This window comes from Sipha flava, unplaced genomic scaffold, assembly GCF_003268045.1.
Source record: "Sipha flava isolate LNK unplaced genomic scaffold, YSA_version1 34_pilon_pilon, whole genome shotgun sequence".
Lineage (NCBI taxonomy): Eukaryota > Metazoa > Arthropoda > Insecta > Hemiptera > Aphididae > Sipha > Sipha flava.
Window position 1 is genome coordinate 1,347,707 of NW_020273045.1, and position 23,511 is coordinate 1,371,217.

The 23,511-nt window shown below is 26.4% G+C and overlaps 1 protein-coding gene across 6 annotated transcripts in view; it reads left to right on the forward strand.

Moving 5' to 3' along the window:
• The window catches only part of LOC112687509 (protein pangolin, isoforms A/H/I/S), a 51,457-nt gene that overhangs the window by 18,061 nt on the left and 9,885 nt on the right, over positions 1-23,511 (forward strand). The window contains exons 4-8 of one of the 6 annotated variants that reach the window (XM_025560250.1): positions 6,351-6,389; positions 17,476-17,596; positions 18,478-18,568; positions 20,029-20,121; positions 21,928-22,068. In XM_025560250.1, coding sequence (XP_025416035.1) covers positions 6,351-6,389; positions 17,476-17,596; positions 18,478-18,568; positions 20,029-20,121; positions 21,928-22,068 — 485 coding nt within the window. Of the gene's footprint in view, positions 1-6,350; positions 6,390-16,058; positions 17,264-17,475; positions 17,597-18,477; positions 18,569-20,028; positions 20,122-21,927; positions 22,069-23,511 lie in introns of those variants that run through there. The other 5 variants (XM_025560249.1, XM_025560247.1, XM_025560248.1 and 2 more) reach the window with 5 other exon arrangements.

Consider the following 23,511-nt stretch of genomic DNA (forward strand, 5'->3'; position numbering starts at 1 on the left):
TACACAAAAAACTATAAAAAAAATACACAGAAACCAGTTTGAAAGGAAATTATTAGGATTTTTTTTTTCATTCCCTTCCCTTAAATTAAATGAAATTAAAAAATCTGAATTTCTGAACTGCTAAGCATAAAATTATCGACCACCATTCGTGTCACTTTTACTGAGGTATAATTGTCTTTAAAAATGTATGTGGATATTTTTTTTAGTAGGTTAAATTGTCGGTCACGCAAACTTTTGCCCTTTCAGCTTTTCTTATTCACATAAAAATGATGTACAATGGTTGTATTTTCTAGCATGTAACCGAATTAGATTGTTTATTTTATAATTTATCGTCATTACTATATAATTGATGTCATTATTTTTAAGTCGTATTGTATCAATCTCTTCGGATATTTAATAATTCATGAACTTCTGTTAAATAATTGTCTGTTGGTGGTAAATATTATATTTTAATCGTTATTAGATCTAATTAGTTAGATGTATATGAACTATAGTTTTTATGTGTAGATTGTAATAGTTATTTGTTGTGTCTTGACATGTTACAAAGGGAATTTATAGCATAAATTGAATAACATTGTTTTATTGTTTGAAAAAAATATTCTAAAATGTTTTGTTTATTAATTTGAGATAGAGTAAACTATGTAGCCTTATTTAACGTATTATGTTGTGTCGATAACACTTTTGATCGTCTTCTCATCGTGTTTTTGTGTCTGTTTACGAGACAAACACATAAGCCACCAATACATAGATATACCATACTTCGATCGTTATATATTTTATGACATGGTATTTGGTAGTTTGGTATGATAATACTATCTGTCTCATTTCAGTGGATTGTTTTCTTACTGAAGAGGTGTAGGGAACGTTTAGTTCGTTTATTATATGTCTATGGGTAAAACACCAAAGGTGTGGCAATATAATATAATGCATAATATATCTTCTATAATATATGGAGATATTTATGTTCAGTACATTTTACAGCAGTAAATGAAAATATTTAAAATAGATTTATGTCTTGGTAGTTATTTAATTCCGTAAATATTAAAATTCCATTAAAAAATTTATTTCAAGTGTTTGGTAATAAAATATTTTCTTCAATTTTTGTAGATATTTTCCAGTAATTCTGAATTTATTATTATTAATATGTGAATATTAAAGATAGAATGATCTATGTACCAATTATTTAATAATCGAAGTGTTGAAATTTTTTGTTTTCATAACAGTCGTTACTTGCATGCTACTTAAATCTATAGTCTATAATAAAAAAAAAAAAATTGATTATAGTATTCGCCTATACAATTATTACTGTTATGTATGTTAAAAGTTTTTTTCGTCGGATTAACTTTTGACTCGACTAAAATATTAAATCCGTTAAAAATTTGAATTCTCACGAAAGTTCTAGCTTTAATATTTTTATGTCTAAAGTAAGGTCATATGCCATAGTTTCAATCGACATGCTTTTTTATTGAACGCGTGTACCCTATGTATAGACGTTTAGGAGGAATAAAACACTAAAAGTGGGGGTTTGCATTATTTATTTGCTTCCCCGTTGGACGTTTTCTCCACATAAAATATTCCGTTTGCACAACCCGCATATAGCAGCTGTGGTGTGACCATCGCCTCTATACGTTACACATGGTAAGTGGCATGCTAAACAGGGTACTTCACCACGAACGGCTACAGAAAACAGACCGTAGGCGTCGCTCTCAAAATTGGATGCAATGCGTGTGTATATTTTTATGCACGAAAATATTGTTATTATACCATTTCGATTTTTTTTTTCATCCTTTTAATATCGGTAGCGTATATAAAATGTTGGACGGTATTGTGTCCGTTTTTATTAACCGTGAAATATTCTCACGTCTTATAAAAATCAAAAAAAAAAAAATAATAATAATAATAATAACAGATACAATATACATTGTAGTCTTTTTGATGGCTTGTTTTTTTGGAATCGTACTTTCGTACGTATACAGCCGTAAGGCTGTGTCCAATCTTGAACCCACGTTTATTTTTTTTTTTTAGTTTTCATTAATTGATCAATGCGAATTGAGTTTAATATTACGTACAGTGTTGTACACCTCATGTTATATTGTACATCAGTGGTACATGCCGATTAGGGTATATTTCAATTCATTGCGCACAAAATGATAGTCAGTTTCTATGTAGGGGAAAATACTATATCATGACAGTATTGTGTTCACACCCTGACATTGGTTTAAGTGTCAAAACAATTAGGGACTGAGGATTACAATTGAAAATTGATGTATAATTTATTGTACTTGTTATGTAAACACTTTTTAAAGTGAATCAAAATAAACAAAAACCGTTATATAACAATGTACTTACATTGACTAATTGATAACGATTAATAATAATAATAATAATAAAAATGATAAATATCATATTATTGTAATAATACTTATAAATATAATAGAAATAAGAAATTATATCGTACATGTCTATTAAGTGTATAGTGTTCTTCTTATTGTATCTACAGTTCTGGATAGTTCAATAATTTATTTTTAATAAAATATTATTAACATATATTTTATTATAAATATATTTTTAATGTCTCGTGTTTCACCGTTTCTACTAAACATAATTTAAAACTTTACAACATAGAGGGAATAAAAATAAAAATTATAATAATATTGCATGATAAAATTTAAGAAACCAATTGATAATTTGCATAATATTTTTAGAGGGGTTTTACTCGTCATACAAGAGTTATTAAAATAATCCTTACCTTATATTTACACAAGGAGTCTGACTATAAAAAACAGCATCCTTTTCCGTTTTATGAACATGTGGTCGTCTCACCAGACTTTATAAAAGTGTAAATTTAGATTTTGAAATCATTCCAAATCGTCAAACTGGCCAGATATACAACTTTTGAAAATATTAATATTAAAAGACTTATAGCTATTTTCGCATCATCATTTCCGTTGACCTACGTGAATATAAACGCATTCTCATTGGCCATCGATGCAAACATTTGTCTTATGGTTTATATTATAACACACAGAAAAATTGATTGAATATCTTAACTATCCTACTTTTTAAAGAATTTACTAATGTATAATTATTTATAATAGTATTTTGTATTAACATTTTTATACTTAAGAAATATTTTATAAAAATAGTTTCCATAAATGTCTTTAATTTCGAGTATACAACTTTTATTATATTTTTTTGGAACTATGGAAAAATGGTTTTATCTTGATGATTTATTGTTTTTTTATATCGTAAGTTCACATAAATTAACATAAATTAGAAAATAGATTTGTTTAATACAATTATATTATGTGAAAAAATAATTATGAAGATGTATTATATATATATATATATATATATATATATATATATTATGGTTATAAAAAAAAAATGTCGAAAAAAAATTGTTAATAAAGCATAAAAAAGTACATGTACGTATTATAAACTACTTAATCAGTATCAGAATTAGTGTAGTCTGTTGATTCGCCACTATCTTCTATTAAATCAAATACATCACTAGGCTTTACCATGCGAAACGCCATTTCAAAATCTTTTTTTTGCCAAGGAGTCATAGAGTTGGCAAATGGGTCCATAAATAATAGCATTTCATAACGACTCAGATAATCTATTTAATAAAAGACAACGTAGAAAATTTAAAAAATATTAAATATAAAAGATTTTTAAAAAAATATTATTAACAACATACGCTATTATATTCTAAATGATTCATCCGATTTTAAATATTTATATATTTTTAAGTTTTTGTTAGAAAATAATCAAGAATACATTAAATAAAAGAAAAAGATTCAAGTTTTAAATACCTAAATTATACTTATACATTTTCAATGTGAGCTCTTTTGGTCACAAAAACAACATCTGATCCGTTATTGAATTCATTCCATACAGTAATATTTTATAATTTTTTCCAACGCTGTTGTAATTTGATTTTTTAATATAAAATTTCTAAATTCGAAATGTTTCAATTTATCACTGATCTTTAACTGTAATTGTTATAGCCTGTATGGTTTCTTAATTAAACCCTGCCTTAAAATACGTCAAACAGTTGTTCGAGGAATTACAAGTTCTCGACTCGCGCGGTTGGTTGATAATTCTTTTCACATTATCCTCCGATACGCGAGGTCAGCTTGTGCTTTTACCTTTACCCAGATATAATGTATTTTCAAACTGCTTATACTATCGACATATGCTTTGAGCACGAGTTAGTGAATCAATCCCGTAATAACGATGAAAATTTTGTAGCAAAAATTCTTTGTGTTGTCTGATCAACATATTTGCGGGGATTAATCTATCACCGTGAGCAATTATTTTAAAATAACCAATTAATGACAATAGAAAACTGGGAGATACACTTTAAATTGGTTTATTATTTGATAAGATAGTGTACCTATTATTATATAACCATTATACATATATCTATTTGAAATCGGATAAATAATTTTGAATATCCTTGTACATCATATAAAGATATGTAATTTATTACTATAAATAATAATTTGTTTAATTTAATTAAAAAATATCTACGTTTTTAAATTAAAATATAAGTATAATAAATATTTTTAGTTATAAAAAAATATAATTTTGATTTTTTGTTCTTAAGACTAACCTTTATGTATCTCTGCTGTACCTTTTGTATCAATGCACGATAAAGGAGGATCTATATGTTTTCGTTTTTTTGTTAATGGTTTCGGAATTTTGGTTTTTTTCCGATAATTACGCTTAGGTTTTTTCCCAGCTACACATCTTTTGGATTTAAAACACTGATAGAGACATTTGTCCCAAAAAGATTTTAATGTTTCGTTTTCACCTAAATACGTACATTTACAATCGGTTTCTTTAGTAACTTCAGACGCTTCTGATGATGAGTAATAATTATCTGAATAACTTTGATGAGGTCGATTGAATATCAATGGTAAAGATTTTTTGTCTTTTCTAGAATTTCCTTTCTCTTCTGATGAATTTTCACTGTCGTCAGTATTTACTATTCGATGCTTTTGATCTATAATCTTTGAAATCGTTTTTGTTTTGTTTCTTTCCTCTGATGAAATATTGATGTCAGGTTTTAAATGATTAGTCGGTGAGGTACATACATCGATATTTTCAACTACATGTTTATTTGAAATATGATTGCTTAGAAAAGTGTCTTCTGTATTTGAAATACGGGATCGAAGATTAGACTCTGGCGTTTTAATTTGTGTTTTTTTGCTTTTTTTCTTTCTTAGTTGATTATCTAAAAGTATAGTTATTTAGGTGAATTCAGTATAGTTTATAAAAAAAGTGCACCTATTGTATATGTATATATATATATTATTTTTTTATGGCATTTTTATAGTTGATTATAGGAGTTTCTTTAATAACTCCAAGCATCTGTCCTTCAATACCACCCACTTAAGGTCTGAAATTACTCATAACATTTTAGTCTCTACGAAAAATGATCTAGTTAATTAAAATGAGTATGATATTAAGAGGGGATATTCTAAAATACATTTAGGTATACGAATTTTTGATATGGAGTTATAGTAAAAGTTTTCAATAGAATTGCAACCGATTGAATATAAAGTATAAATCAGAGTTTTATCAATATATGATATTTCCACTGACGTATTAAGTAGTCATATAATAATGCCATTTTAAAATTTTATTCAAATATATGTCATAATAATAAATGTATATATTTACTTTGTTTGACCGTTTTTTTATTTTGACGTTTATTTCTTGTCATTTTTAGAGTTCTAAAATTACAATTTTTGTCCATTTTTACGTTAAATAGAATTGATATAATAATTGTTTCGTTTAATTTTCTTTGTGTATTGAATCGCTTCAATAAAATAAAAATGTACTTTATGGGTAACTTAAATTATTGAAAAATATTTAAAAAATTTAATTTAACCTTTTACCATATTTTATTATTAAGAATAAATTTTTTAACGGTTAAATTTTTAACGGTTTTTTTAAATATTTACTCTATGGATACAATTGTAAAATACTTTTATTCAATCTATTTCAAAGAGCTTGTTAATGATATGGATGCACTTCTTTTGTTAAGTACGAATCGCGCGCTTCTTCAAATGTAAGCCGCTTTATACTCGTATGTTATTTATCTAACTGTGGTTTTACTTTTTTTTCTTTTGTTGGTTTCATCGCTTATAAAAGTTAATATTTCAAATCATATTTAATTATAAAAAATATGAAGTAGAAGTTTTATAAATATTTTTTTTATTAATGTGTGTAAAATACATCATCTTAATTTTTTTTGTTCATAGTTATTTATAATAATAATAATAATAATAATAATAATAATAATAATAATAATAAAATAATATTTTCTTTTTCAGATGAGTTCCTATCTCGAATCTCAAAGGGATCCTTTAACCGTAAGTCTACATTTTTTATATTGCTTATTTAAAAAAACGGATATTTTCTTGTGCAAACGATTTTAATCTCGGTGTTTGTTTTCTCCTGTATCCCTCGTGTAATCAGAAGAGGGCATGGTTAGTGGGGTTGTAGAGGAGCGGTTCGTTGTCGCCCATCTTGAAATCGATGGTGGAAGCACTGCTGAGAGGAGGATGAAAGGGGTTTTCCATTTTCGCGCACGCGCCCTTTGAAAATACTAAAACTTAATACTGCCGGATCTCTTGCCGCAGTCATTATGCTGTAATCGTAATGTGATCCTAATAATATTTTTTTAAGACGAATACCTCATTATTCATTCGTATGTTTCACTGTAATTGAAATATATATAAAAAAAAAGTGGAATTGATTTCATCTGAAATTTTAAAAGAAATATTTGTTACTAAAATACTTTTTGGAATAGTAGCTAATTTTTTAAAGTTTTTCTTTCGGGTGATGATATAGTTAGGTTCACGAATGATAAGTTATAGATTGTGACAAAAACAAACAAAAAGGGCGTTATTTTAAGGTAATTTCTGGGTACAAAACAAAGGAGCTGTGGAAGTTAAAGGGGGTTGGGTTGATAGGAGTATACGTGGTGTGGTGTTGACGCAATTTCGCCACGAGATCAAAGGCTTCTACGTACTTTTTGCAGAAAGGTCCCGGTGTTTCCAAGGGTGCAAATCAAATTTTCGCTTCAATTCCCTTGCGACCAGCCTCTTGATAAAATTCTTGTGCCATTTCTCAGTTTCTCCTTTGTAAAAAATAAAATAAGTAATAATAATAAAAAGAAAAGAATTTACAAAATGTGGAGACTATTGAAGTCTTGCTTCAAATATTATTTATGTTTAAATTTTCATTTATTTTAAGTAATACAATATTGTTCATGATTAAAATTTGATATATTTTATTGCAAATGTATGAGTATTTTTTAAATTGGGTTTACTTAAATTAATATAAAACTATATTTACTATTGATAGTATCATAAAAAATATAAATATTTTAATCGTTTGATTATTTTATGTTCTATACTAGAATAAAAATAAAATAATTTGTTCGTAAAATTAATTAATCGCATCATTAATTGAAAAAGTTATATTGGGTCAGTTATATTATTTATTGAATACAACTCTTTCTATAGTATAATATCAAATATTATATAGATGAAAATAAATTTACTTACATTTCGGATTTTTAAAATATGAACTAGTTTAACTAAAAAAATATAATTTATCATTTGATTAATGTTCATATTTCATATTATGCTTACAAAAAATGTTTGCGTCCATTTAGTTACTTTATTAATGCAGCTCTAAAATAATGAAAATAGGAAAAAAAATTTCTAATTTACAACAGAATTTACTTTCTATTTTTTTTAACCTTTTATTTAAATATTTGTACTTAAAAATGTTGAAATTTATCAGTATTGTTGTCATAATTCTTATTAAGTATATATACATTATTTCAAGTAAAATGTAATTAAGAACATAAATTAATTTGTTCATTGCATTTTAAATTTTTATTTTTAAATATTATATAATTATTTATTTATATTTAATCAGAATTGTACTGTTTTGTTTCTTTGATATCTTTTTTTTTTTTTTTAATTAATTATAACCTGCACATGGGAACATGATGAAGTCCAGTTGTAAATGTCATGTACCTAAAATTTCAAAGAGACCTTTGTTCAAAGCCATGGGGTGAAAGGGGGCGACAGAAGGGACAAATTGCCGTTGTCAACCCTTTATGTATGTTACAGTCCTCGTCCCTACATACCTCCCTTGGACACCACGCGTTATTTAAACCAAACAATCGATCCCCAACAGATTAAAATCTATTAATACACAGATAGGACATTCTAGTGTAATCTAATGATTTTTTTTCTTTTTAAACATGTATACGATGAAGTACCAATGACAATAAAGGGTAGTCAATGAGCAAATATTGGTACTAAATTTCATGTACAACGTAGTTTCGATTACTACCACCGGTCCCGAATTAGTTACGGACGAGATAAGGTGAATAGGAACCGAGGGAAGAGAATAAATATAAAAAGCAAATATGAATTTGCGATTAGGGTAGACATGCAATGGATTTATTTAGGGCTAACATATTTTGTTCTGTAAAAATTACACTAAACATCTTTTTTACATTTTTGACTGTTTATAATATGAAATAAACATGTGAGTGTGTGTGTGTGTGTGTGTGTGTGTGTGTGTGTGTGTGTGTATATATATGTATGTGTATTAGGTAATTAGGTATAAATTAAATACCAAGTTCGACAAGAACACTTAATTGTTATTTGTAACAGATATAACATTTAGAGTTTACTATTCCACCATATCAATTTATTATTTTATTTATTTGTACTATCACAAAATATTTTTTTTGAACTTTTACTTACATTATTAATTTAACATTATTTATAAAATATCTGGACATCGCCAATTTGCGCAAAATTTACTTGGTATAATTAAAGTAATATGTTTTTTTCTCAAATAATAATCAATTATACAATTTTATTTAAATAATTGTGTCAATAGTATTTTTTTTAAATAATCAATCAAAATAATTACAATAAAATATATAAATAAAAAAGATTTTTTTAACAAATCATCCTAATATTTATTGAAATTAAATGCAACTATTTGTACATATTCACAACCCGTACATTTTTTATTTATATAATTACGATAAAAATAATTATATTTATAATCATAACTTTAAATTATTAAAATTAAATTAACGTAATTAAAAATTACGTTTTTAAAATATATAAATTAAATCAAGCCGTTAATATAAAATGTTTAGGCAGGTCAATTTTGCGTAAATAGGTTTACGGAAATAACATACTTTATTATTTTGGTGCAAATCGGCTGTATCGAAAATTTTTTTTCGCAAATAGGTAACATCCATTTTCTATTTAAATTTTTTTCTTCTAATTTTTTTTACAAAAAAATGAAATTATTTTTTCATTGGTATATACATATAGTATATTCTTCAGCAAAGGTCGAATGATAATTGATACTAATGTGCTGTTCGATTGTACAAGTTAACTCACCGCGGTCAAATTACAAACCAATTGGTGCAATCATAATAAATCTATTAACCAACCCTTTTCAATACCCCCATGTGGCCGATCATAATCCATATTTCACGGCCTGCTAGGTTCGTAAACCACTTACAGTGGTCATTCCCTCTTACGTGTTTGCATTACGATCGTGTACAACCCGCACTTGACTTTTTTTTCATAGCCCTTTACTTAAAATTTTCCCCTTTTTATACATACGGTGTATATTTTTTATTTCGACGCAACGCGGAAACATTGGAAAATGCCTGAGACGTAGAAACTGGGCTGTAGAGGCGAGTAACCGGATTAAGGGAGACATCAAAGGGATGAAAATTGCACTCGTCAGTGTCCCAGTCCTAACTATGCACGTCATTAACATACAAATGCCCAAGGGAGGGATAGTCATCATATTCGGTCCACTTGTCTTGTAACCAATCAACCCTATCCCATTACATTCCCCTGATGACAGTACCAGCGATCAAGACGGATGAGCACTTCCTCTATCTCTAGATTATTATCGAAAATTCTACTCATGCGTTCTTTATTAAATTTCTGTGGAATAATGCTTCGTAACCTTTATAGAAAATAATCATCAGGTGTATGAATTAAATACCGCTAGAAATGATTAGTCTAAAGTTTTGTGAACATATTTATAATATTATTTTGTGATTGCATTTCACAAATAATATAGGTAATAATAGTATAACTTTAAAATATAATAGTTTTGCAATAATGTTTAATATTTTTATTTAGTCAAAACTTTTTCCTGTATTTTTTTTTATTCCCAGTAAGAATTATTACTAAGTTTTCCTTTTGTGTTCGAAGATGAAAAGAACTCGTTGGGGATTTGTTCGTTATTATTCAGCTATTCACCCTCTTGTGCATTAGTAAAATGGAAAAACGATTGTAAAATAAACAAGGAAATTGAGCCATATTTTTGTGAATTAACGATATTAAAAAGCTGTTTAAACGATTATTTATACCATTGATCTTAATTAAACGAACTAATATATTAACTTTAAATATTCACCATATTTTTCTGTAATCGTGTAATATAATTTTTCTTATTCAGTATATTAAATATATACTCAATACAGGTTATATATTATCGATTAATAATGAATAAATACATGTTTTAAAATCTTATCTTAAACTTTCTGTGTACATACATGAAGAAGTTTTTGGTAGCGTATTAATAGATCTTTAAGATATTATACGAATAAAACAATTTAAAAATTTTAATTTTGTTTTTATTAAGAACATTGGAATTTTAAATGTTTTGAAACATCAAGGATATAGGAGAAATCGATTATTGTAAAAAAAAAAAGTAATAATAATAAAAATAAAACGAGTAAAAGGATAATTTAAATTCCAAACATTTAGTCCTTTGCGATTTTATCAAAAGGCTAAAATATCCATTCAGCTATTTTTTTTTATATACATAAAAAAGTCGAAGTCTTTGAACCGTATATAACAACGGATTCTTATGAAAAAAATTTATCCCACGATTTTGTCCCAAAGGATTTTTTTTCTTCTGAAAACCGGACATTTTAATTTTCGTCCTTAAAAAAAATCTGCACATGTAAAAAATAAAATAGGCACGTGGCTTTCCTTATATAATAACACATAAACAATCGTTCATTATACAATTAAAAAAATGAAATAATGATCCTGTGTGTTTTCATCCTTATGAGCATAGTTAAATGACCCTGTGACGACGTCCAATTAAGTATACAAAAAATATGTTCATGAATGAGTCAAGTACTATTGAAATACATGATAATGTAAATGCTAGATATTCAAGTATTGGGACAAATTATAAAAATGTATAATGACTTCAGTATAATACACAGTTTTATTAAACCTTTAATATTTTAGATTCTGAGCTGAGCTTTGAATGTATTTTATTGGTTATTATTATTTATTATATTATATTTTATATATTATATTATATTATATATATTATATATTATATTTTATTTATTATTATTGGTTTTTACAATTAAGTCCTATTTCTTTTAGTAGGCATAGTGTGCTTATTTCTGATGAAAAAAATTCTCTATATTTTATTAAAACTTAAATAATTTAGATACCATATTCTCTCAATATTATGAATGTAATATAAGTTTGTATTTTTCTAGAATTTTTTTTGCCTTTTTAAAAGTGTTCCAAATTCAAGGAAATATGTTTCAGTTTTTTTTCTGTTATATATTAAATGACCAGGTATTAACAAGGCTTATCAACTATTAATTTAAGTAATTTTTGGTTATTAGTATTGTTATGAGTAAAAATAATATTGATAATTTTTATAGTTTAAGTAGATTTAATATGGCTATTTTTTTTTAATTTTGAAATATTGAAAAGTATAACAGGTTTATACTACAGGTACTAACATGTAGTTACTACTAATATTACTAAATGACAAAAGTATATTTGAATAATTTTGAAGTACAGTTCAATATTATGATAAATGATACAGATTATATTAATTAAATATTTATCTACTCAAAATTGTTTAAAAATGTATGAATGTATAATGAAATGGTATTCTTTACATGTAATAACTAAATATAACTTACCATTTATAAAACTAACATAGAACTGTGGTTTGAAGGGAGTAAAATTTAAAACTTCATGAGCCCAATGGCTATCAGGTATATAACATACATTAGTTTATAAGACGTTTAATTTTTTGTTTTTTAATAGTATATATAATTACCGAAGAAATTATGGTGATTTATTATTATTATTTATTATTCTCGTTAAAATATTACTTTATTACACATTCAACAATCAAAAAATGATTTGAAACATGTATCTAAGTTTTAAAAATTTAATTTAATTATATTATTTTTATATACTTAATAAAAATAAAAATTATATTTCATTAGATACAATAAAGATTATATGTGATTCTGTGAAAAAAAATTCAATGTTGATTTCTAGAATTTCTAGTACATTTTTTTTCATTATTTTACATAATAATTATCGATTTCAAAATAATTAAGAATATTAAAAACACTAATGTTATATCTTGTAATGGCCTATTTATTAAAATTTTAAATAAGCTGAAAAGCTTAAACAATTCTTCGTTTATGCATAATGATAAAGATTTAAGTAAATTTATTGTTTTACTGCTAAAATTGTATGTTATTAATTTTGTTTTAGATTTAGTATCTTTATTAACTAAATTATTACTCTTTAGGTAAAAATGGATCGTTTACTAATAGTTTTCTAATATCAAAATTAAGTGAACTATTTTAATTGTTAACTAACAATTGTATATTTGTATTAAGACGGCAGTGGTTTACTACATTATAGTATACACGCTTTTATGCATAATTTTTGTATATTACTATCCAGGGGCGTAACTAGAAATATGAAATATAGGGGTTTATTTGTATTTATAAAAGAATAAAATATACAATTTTAGTGAATACATGTGTATATTAGTTGTAATATATTTTAAAATGATAGTATATGTAATTTTTAATAAACTCATTAGTCTTTTGACCAATCTCCAATCATAGACATATCTATGAAGTATTTATTACATACTTACATAATATATAAAACGTGCTAAGGGGGAGGGGGGCTAAAGCTCATTAGCCTCCTTAGGTCCCGCACCTGTTACGTAACACACCATGTATGTAACAATTGATTTTTAATATTTTTCCATAATATAAACAATTTTTTTTACCACTCATCAATAATAATTTTAAAACGTTCTGGCCAATTTATTCTGTAAATTCAGGCGTGAGAATGAGGTTTATATAAATAATTTAAATTTGTATTTTTCAATATACATTAATCAGTTTGATAATTTATGGTATTTACTTTTTAGTATTAAAGTAAGAACAATTTTTTATTGATTTTATTTGCAATAAATTAGCAAATTATAGTACCCATTTCATGCGTATTTTTAATTAACTTGAATGTATATATCATACAATCATTATCTGTTAAAATTTTAAGCTTTCTGGGAAGTTAAGGATTTCGAATAATATAAAATATATAAGTATACTTTGAACATATTGTTTTATTTTACTATACTTTTATTATAAACTATTGTAATATAAATTAGACTGAATTATTAACAGATAACAAAATTATTGAAGTTATTACTATCAATATTTCTAAAAATCAGGATATTTAGAATTTTTTAAATTCCGAATGATTTATATTATTCTTTCAGAATCTTTTTTTTATGAATTAACCGTTTATTATTTATTATTCGGGGATCAAGATTTTTAATTAAGCATAAAAGAATAATATGGAATCCTTAAATATAAATATATATATATTTTTATACATTTGTACTTGGACATATTTTGAATTTACAATATTTTTTAAATTACAGAAAAATCACGTCTCTTTTCAAATTTATTAATACTTTTCTGTCAAATAATGTATTATTTTATTATAGAGAGCATGGCTAGCATACGTTTATTTTATGTTAAAATGAAGTAATTTTATATAGTGACTTAACTAGTATTTGCAACTATGTAATTATATTAAATACTATTTAGTACCTAAAACATATTTTGTTATCCTTGTAGGTAAATGTATTTTCAATAGGTGATTGACAGATTAATTTTGATCACAGAGTCTGTCACAGCCCAGATTTATTCCTAGTTTTGACAATGCACTTAACCGTGCCATTACTTGCACAAATGATAAGAATCATCATGCATATGGGCTTTATATATTACAACTGCACCCTCATATTATCCAACCCTCTCTATTATGGAGCTTTCCGCTAAGATATTCATCGGTCCACATTGTTCCCGGAAACCTTTCACTGATCTGCAATCAGATCCTGATTGAAAAAGCGTGTGGGCGTGGTTCAACGGCTTTAAAAAATATGAATGTTATTGAGAAATTGTTTAGTATGGCTTGTTTTTGTACCCACGTATTATTTTTGTGGGGTTATTATTTTTTTAATTTTTTTTTTAGAAATGCACAAAAGGACCATAAATACGTTGTCACAGGGATTTTGGCATGTCCCCATTTATGTGTCTATTATTTAAGGATTAGTTGGGTAGATAATGGTAATGTTATTCTATGCATGCCAAGGACTCTGGTGTAAATCCTCGCAGCGGGGTTACCTTGGCCGCAGGGAGTCCTAATGTTATTCTAATGAGACGCTATGTAAAATATACACAAATTGGTATTACAATTTATGATGAATATGTGGTTGAATAAAATCTTTTATTTATTATAGTTGTATGTACAACACCCACGTTCATTATAATAGTAATTTATTTATTTTCTAAACATGTACTAATATGAAAAATATTGAAACAAACACATGACTAAAAATTATAATTTTACTGAAAATGACAGGATGTACCTATGAGAGAAAATGATTAATATTGATACAATATGTAATAAACTGGTCTAATAATCGTGAACGAAAATACCGTGTCATTATGTTGTCGTGTGTTCATTCATATTGAGGTACGCGTGTCATCCAAGATATTATAAATATAAAAAATTGAAAGGGGGGTTGATGACAAGATAAAGGGGACTTAACAATTGTATTTTAAAAAAAGGCCCCTTTTTTTCGATAAATCCTCAGTAGTATACAATGACAACATTGTTCGAATTAATACCTAATGTAGCACAAGCCAGTTTATGAAATGAACTATCGAAAACAATTATAAAGTTAATAATTATTTTTAAAATAAGTATTTTTAATTAAAACTTATATTTTAGTGGATTATTTGACAAATTGTAAATAATAATCAAATCAGTTTAATATTAATATATTAATAATATATATTATATTTAATATATTATACTATGTTTATTTTATAATTTTACTATTTAAAAAAATAACATTTTTCTTTTAAAATAGAATACAATATTATATTTTATATTATTTGGCTTTATTTTTATATTTTCCTTAATATTCGATGAAGATTGATGTATGTGTAATGTGTGGTGTGAATTATAAATTGACCAATATGACGTAAGATTGAAGATAATATCCGGAATAATATTTTAGGGTCCTAAAATTGATTACACTTGGAAATTAATTTGATAAAACCTTCTATTGATTAAATTACAGAATTTCATAAGATTATTTGTAAAAGGTTATTATACTTGAAAACTTTGTGTTTTATTTATTTCAAGTTATAAGTAATGAAAATATTGATTTAACGGATATTTAAACTGATAAAATTAGTTATTATTTTACAAAAAGCGAAAATGTATACCAACCATGTTACCTCATGATATTATACAAAAAATATAACTTAATATTTTAAAACATCCCTTTGAAGTTAAAAAAAATAATCGTTATTAAAAGCGAATCAAATATGCCTTTGAGTCAAAGAGCTCTTTGTAACGGGGTAAAGTGCATTTATCTGTTGGTGGGTGAGGCATTGGAACATCAAAGTGACAAACATCAAAGGTTTTGCTCTTCTACCATAATGTATATAATGCGGTGCCGACTGTGTTCTCTATCAAAGTTGCTTTATTCTTTGGCCTTTCCAAAAGCTATCTCCGTTGTTGGCCTTTGATGTCCGTCTATCTCCTTTTACTTATATATTTGGAGTGAGCCAGCCCGCCAGTTTCAGTCGTGTTACAGTCGTCGCCCGTGCGATATGTCCGTCGCTAGAAAGTAACTGATGAGGATAAAAACCAGGAGACGACAGGCCTCCGTAAAAAAACCTGTCAAAGTTCGAATCACCAACGAGTTTGAGTTAGTCAAAAAATTGGAAATTTGGTACACGCGATGGACTCGAAATGTTGGACGGCCTCTAAGTCCATTGAACTTGAAGAAGAAAACCATTATGATGTTGAAAAAGCTCAAAGTCTCGACAAACACCATGTCTATAATCACGCTGGATTGGGTGAAGAAGTTCATGAAAAATCGAGGTAATTTAGAAGGATACAACGATGATGAGGTATACGCTGGATTACTTATTCCTTTTGACGTTTACGGTATTCCTGATACATCATTGAATACCGCTGTCAACCCTGATCGAAAAGTGTGGCTTCTAATGGCGGGCAATAAGAGTGGAAGACACAGAACTCGAGTGTTGGTTATAGGTAAGAGATGGAGACCTCCTTGTATGGAGACAGTGAATATGTTAGGACAACCTGTTATATACGCAGGGGGAGGAGACGGATTTCCTACACAAGATTTATTCAAATGGTGGTTCGAGACCGAATTTTGCCCAGTCGCGTTATCTATTAACTCAAAAGCTGTGTTGGTGATGGATAAAACACCTTTTATCCCAGAAAAATGTGAATATAACGGAGTTTCATTGCAACAACATGATGGAGATTCAATTTCTAAGTCATCGTTGTTTATTGAATTTAAAGCTATTTACACTGCTTTACTACTTACTCAAGCTTCATTACATCAACAACCTGATAGATCGATTCAACACTTTTTCGGAAAATACACTTTAAAAGATGCTTTCATTTTATTACATAGAGCTTGGTTACAAGTCACAACAGAATCTTTTTCGACTTGTTGGAAAAATTGTACATATACTTCAGCATTAAAGTGTATTATTTTAAGTGCACAATGGTTAGCGCATGATCTTGGTTTGGAAGTATCTGATGACGATATGCTAATTTGGATTTTATCCAACCCCGAGGAAGTAACTGAACCGGAAAATTTGTCGACAGATTCCGAGGACATTGAAATTCCACCTTCCGCTACTCAAACGGTGGATTATCTTAAAAAGGCGTTATTATGGGTTGAAACCCAACCGCTTGAACCGTCGTTTGTTATTGCGATAAGGGACTTGATAACTTATGCTAAACAGGCACGTATTGTATGCGCTATCACTTCATCTTACAATTTCAAAACGAGAAAAAAATGTATTTTCAAACGATGCTGGCACGTAAAATAGTTTATTATTTTTATGTTAAAAGAAAATCAAACTTTTTGACAAATATCGTTTTTGATTGAAAGACTTATCAGTTAATAATGAATTGACATTTTATTTAATTAATTTTTTTTTTTATTCTATTACAGGCAAGCAAGATTGGTTTAGGACCAACCCATCCGTTCTTTTGCCACAACGGCGAGCAGCTGGGTACCCAACCACCACCCGCCCATATGGGCATACCTCCTTACCAACTTGACAAAGCACCCGGTGAGTACATTTTTTTGATATCGATTTTTTTCTCACCCTTTAAAGCTAAAGAACCCCTAAATATGAGTGCATGTAGACATTGACGAAGCCAATCCTTTAAAAAGGCCTGCGGTGAAAACAATACCGTTGTACCATGATAATTACGGTGACACAAAAAAAGGGGTATATAAAAGTCCTCGACTCTTTAACAATTATTCTGTTCACCCCTATGGCAATGTATAACGAACCTCCTGGTCAAATTTTTAATCGGTCCCTCATTTGTACGGTTTATATATTTTAATTGAAGTAAAGTTTTCTGTAAAAGTACTACTTTTTCTCGTATATAAGCCCAAGAGTGTATCTTTTGAGAGTGTAAAACATTCAAGTATGTTGGGCTCAATATCATAGTACCCTCGACCTAATTTTGTTATAAAATTTGTACCATTTTGAGTTATTTAAGTATATATATTATACACAATGTTTATAAAAAAAAAAAAAACGTTAAAAGTATACACAGCTAAATTATGTTGAAAAAAATATTGGTTTTTTTAAAAACAACATGCAAATGGTCTTATGATTAAAAAAAATTTAGATAGGATGTTGTGATAATATATAAATAGTATTCAAGATTATAATGTTTAACAAAACTTTTTTCGTGGTTTAACTATCGAAGTGTTAAAATTATTAATATGAAAAAAATAAAAATCCATAATGTACAGAATCGATACCCTTTTGTTCTTAGTTGAGTGCTCTTTCAAAAATCTAAACGCATTTTAAGTCCCTTTTGTTTACACCGCTTGAGTGCTTTTTTCTATTATCTCAAATATTCTGATTGGACCAAATGGTACATTTATTCAGTTCAATGAAATAATATTTATTAATATATTTTCTGTTTAATTTAGGACTTCCAAGGCCCTCAATGTACCCATTTCCCACAGGCCAATACCCGTACCCGTTATTAAGTCCGGACATGTCACAAGTTGCAGCTTCATGGTGAGTATTTATTTAAAATTATCTATAAAAAGAAAAAAAAAATCTATTTCTTATATAGGTAATTACTAAATATTTGTTTATTTAATCGTATATAAGAAATTTATAGTACTCAAATAATAATGTATTTGTTATTTTGCTATATTTCAAAATTTAAGAATAATAAAATTATTGAGTAGGGTAGTACAATGAACAAATAATTTAATTATTTTTAAAATGTTTATTATCGGTTAAGAAAATACTAAAATAAAATAAAAACTAAAATAAATTTTGTGATATTGTTTGTTGTGTATCGCTAATTCCAAAGAAATCTCTTTACAGTTTCTCGTATTGTTTTTTGGGTGCTAAAAGATTTAATATTTTATAAAAATATAATAATTCTTCTTCTTCTTCTTCTCCTTCGCTTTTCTCCCAACCATTTGGGGTTGGCCAATTTTGACCTAAACCTCATATATATGTATAATATATACACATATATACATATATATAATAATTAAGAATTAAATATATGAAATAATTTAAAAGTAAAGCGGCTATAAAATTTACGGAATTTATCTAATTTGGAATTAAATAAATATATAATTATAAATACTAATTTTGACGTCGAATATTATTTGTTAAAAAAAATTATTATTACTGTCCTTTTATTTTAAATTAAATAGCAATATGCATTTTTAAATATATGCTTTTATTTATATTCTATTGTTAATATTCTTACTTTTAAATTGTATGATTGGTCTATTAATTTTATGATTATTTGGAAACGTAATGTTACCATAAATAAATCAATTTTAAATGAAAATAATTAACTACTTACTAGAATTGTAAATTTGTGTTAGATTTTTTTCTTTAAAAACTAAATGGCTTTGTATCATTAAATGCACTCTTATCACCATTCATAATAAAATTTATTAAAATATACGTATGTACAGTAGAATTAATAGTATTAGGAGTATTATTTTATTTACATGCTTAAATTTACACTGTTCATAATGCTGATAAATTAATTTCCTATACGTATAAAAACTAAATCTAAAGAGCATTATAGTTGTAAAATATTACATTACATTTATAAAGAGTAATTTATTACCAATCAAATGCTACAAATATATTTACTGTATTGTAGAAAGTGTAGAGGCGTGGTCAGTTGACGCCCCGTGAAAACCTCTAATCTAGTTTGTCCACCGCAATGACCCTTGTTTGTTCTTATTCCGGTCAATTTGTTACTAGGAAAATCGGTTTTCTCCCCTTATTTTTTCTCAGTCTGGGAAATAAATCGGCTTTTCGTAGCCGACGGCTTTCGTAATTCCCCAGAAACGATCTCTTTACTCCCTCACAAAACTTATCTAAGCCGATTTTCTTCCACTATACTCCCCATTTTTTACATTTTTTTTTCTTCAAACACATGGGTTTAGCCTTTAGATTATACAGTTTTCTTACTATGTTTTTTGTTTTATTTTCAGGCACACACCAGCCAGTATGTACCATCAGATCTCATCGGCTGGAACTGGTTTCAGAGGATCCTACCCACCTTCTTTAGGCCCAAGTCTTACTAGGTAAGTTTAAAACATAAAAATGTTGTGGTAATTTAATAAATTACTAAAGTATTAAAAATGAATAAATAGTTATAAATAGATAAAAAAATCTTAAACTGTATTTTATAAAAAAACATTTAGTATTTAATATTAATTGTTGAGCTGTCAGTCTCCGACTAAAAGCTATATACAAATTAAAAAACATTAGTATTAATAATCGATTGGATTTTCGTTTTTTACATAAAATTAAGTACATGTAATAATTTACTTTTAGATTTTAAAGAAAAGTAAATAAAATATTATATGTAGATAAATTATGACAATTCTTACACGATTGTAATTCTTTCTATTTTTTTTAAACACAAAATATTAAAATTATCATGTTAACATTAGGTACTTAGTTTTGTTCACATATTAAAATGTTTGTCAAAATATCTCTCAAAATGTGCTAAAAAACATTATATAAACTGTTTAATATATTTAAATAGCATGAATATATTAAAGTATTAAAGATTTATTAGTTTTTTTAAAGTTTGATAAATAGATATATTAACAAGTACATCGTTTTCGTAAACTATCAATAATCAGTAATGCAATAATATACAGTATTAATTGACATCGATTTTACAATAAAATTATTTGATTTTAGTAAGTTTTTACATGAAATATAACTAGTAAATAGATATTTAAGTTTTTTCTCGTCAAAAACATACAACCATCGACGTGTACGTTAGGCACAGTAAGTTATGTGTAGTTAATTATTGTGTAGTTAGTGTAGATAGTTATGTAGTAGTTAGAATAGTTAACTATTCACATTTGCATCCCCCATACACAAATTCGTTACGTACATTTTCCCATTATCAATTTAATGTGATGCTCTGTTGACATATTGTATAAGTAGATCGTATTTAATATATTATATTATATATTTAGTATGCAAAATAGTAAAAAAGAAAAAAAACTGACGAAAACAATACTAAATTTAAAAAATATATATCTTATTTCAAAAATTTTTACATTTTACCTATCTATATAGTTATGCTAAACTTTTTAAACTTTTGTATTATAAGCCATGTACAGTTATATTAATTTATTTTTTTTCATGCAACACACAAAAATAAATAAATAGTTATATAGATAAGAAAATAAATTTAATTTTAATTTTTCAATTTTCATGTAGAATATATTAACTTTTCCATATAGGAAACTTGTATATTGAAATGTATAATCGTTCTTACTCCATATTATGTCAGTATTTTTAGCAAGTAAAAGAACATACATATTATTAAAGTTTTCTTGTTGTGCAGGAACCTACTCATGAGAGTTTTTAACTATATGTGGTAAAATGTCTTGTATGGTGATGTACATTCATCAATATTTTGTGTAGTTAATTTTTGAATATTTAAAACCTAAAATGGTTATTTTATTTTGTAACTCAGTATTCATACGAGTCCTTTTATGGCTTAATGTACCAAACTGCGTAAATATATTTTTTTGCAATAGAAACTGCAAACAAATTAAAATAATTAGCACTGTTTATAAGCTTGACTAAAATTATTATTGAAAACATATACTTATTTATTTATAACATATTTACTCATTTTTATTTATAATAATTTGAGTTGTAAAATATTATTGATTTCACTTAAAATATAAAAATAGTATTCATATAGTTTATTTTGGAAATAATTTATGTATTTAAAGAGCTGTTTTCATTTTTTGAAGGAGGATTAGAGGACATACTATATTATCATTTCAATCAAAATATTGTTTATACATATATATAGTCAAATTCATTTATTTATGCATATTTTTTTTTTTTTTTAGTGAACTGTATAGGTTTTCGCCATCGGGTTTGATGAGTGGTCCATCACCTCATCATCATTTATCCCATCACACTCACCATTCTCATCCAGCGATTGTAACTCCAGGAGTGAGACAAGATTTACATACGGATTCTAATCACAGGTATATTGCAAAATTATACATTGATTACTGTTCCTTCAAATTAAAAAAAATAAAAATATAGAGGAATTTCCTTTTAAGCTGCCTTAGGGAAGGGGTTTTTGTTGATTGTGTAAGCTCTTTAATTGCAATCGTACTACTATATAGAGGAAGTTCTAAAGGGATGTCGAGGGGGAAATTTGCATGTGGATTACAAACTGTAGGGAGCTTTTTTTAAAACGCTCCCATTGGTGGTTTTCCGTGGGATGGTATCCATGGTTACGAATTTATTGAACGCGCCCCTTGTTCGAGTCAGGGATTCTCCGTACTTCTACTTGTATGTACTCTTCTTTTATTTATTTTTCTACTTTACCCTTTTGAAAATGTCCCAATGATTCAACTAGAGTGCTTAAATTGCACTTCGTTAATTTTGATGTACATATTCTGTTTATTTTTTTGAGTGATGATAACATTTGAAGGAGACATGCTTTCAATTGTATGATTATATTTTTATAATTTTATTAAGAATACATTATTGAATTGAATTTTTGCCTGTAAACAGTATAGTTGTAATATTATTAATTTATGATAACAATAATATATAACTCGACATCAGTGAAAAACATTAATCAATTTAATCCAATGACTAAACATTTTACGATTTATGATACTAATAATATTACAACGTGTACCTTATTTATTTCTAAGTACTATAGATACCTGAGACATTTTCATACTACGTTATTTTTGTTTTTAAATGTATTTTACTAACATTTTTTTTTTTTCATAAAAATTAACTATTTTACATGTTTTATGTAGTCTTATTAATTGATTGTCTAGTTTAATATTCCTAAACTTTTTGTATTTATCTTAGTATAATCCAAAAGTTTTGAATATTTTTACGTTTAACTTCAATTATTGATAAATATTTTTAACAAGTAAGCGATATGCTTAATAATTGTATATTTAATATAAAATATATTTTTTTTATTTTTTTTTTCGTACCACCAATAATCTTCCTGACTGAAAATTTATGATTTACTGATTTCTTACCATTTGCTATTTTTTAAATTTTCGAATTTTATAAAAAATAATGCTAAATAAAAATTTAATTTTTATTTATCGTGGAAATAATAATAGATACTTAGTATTAATATTTGTGCTAGATTTATTATAGTTTTCAGTAGAATTTAAACATTTTTTTTTTTTTTTTAACTAAATTTAAATTTATGATATATTTGAATTTTAAGAAATAAAGACTATAAAAAGCTTTTACGTTTACTGTTCAAAATTTTATTATAAAATTTTTGATTTTACAATTTTATTACGGATGTATTTATTTATTTAATCATTTAACTTAACTATGTTGTACTTATAATTACAATTAAAATATTTAAGTACTCAATTTCTTAAAAACACGTATTTAAATACACTATGTGTAAGTCAAACTAAATCCAGAATTATTCA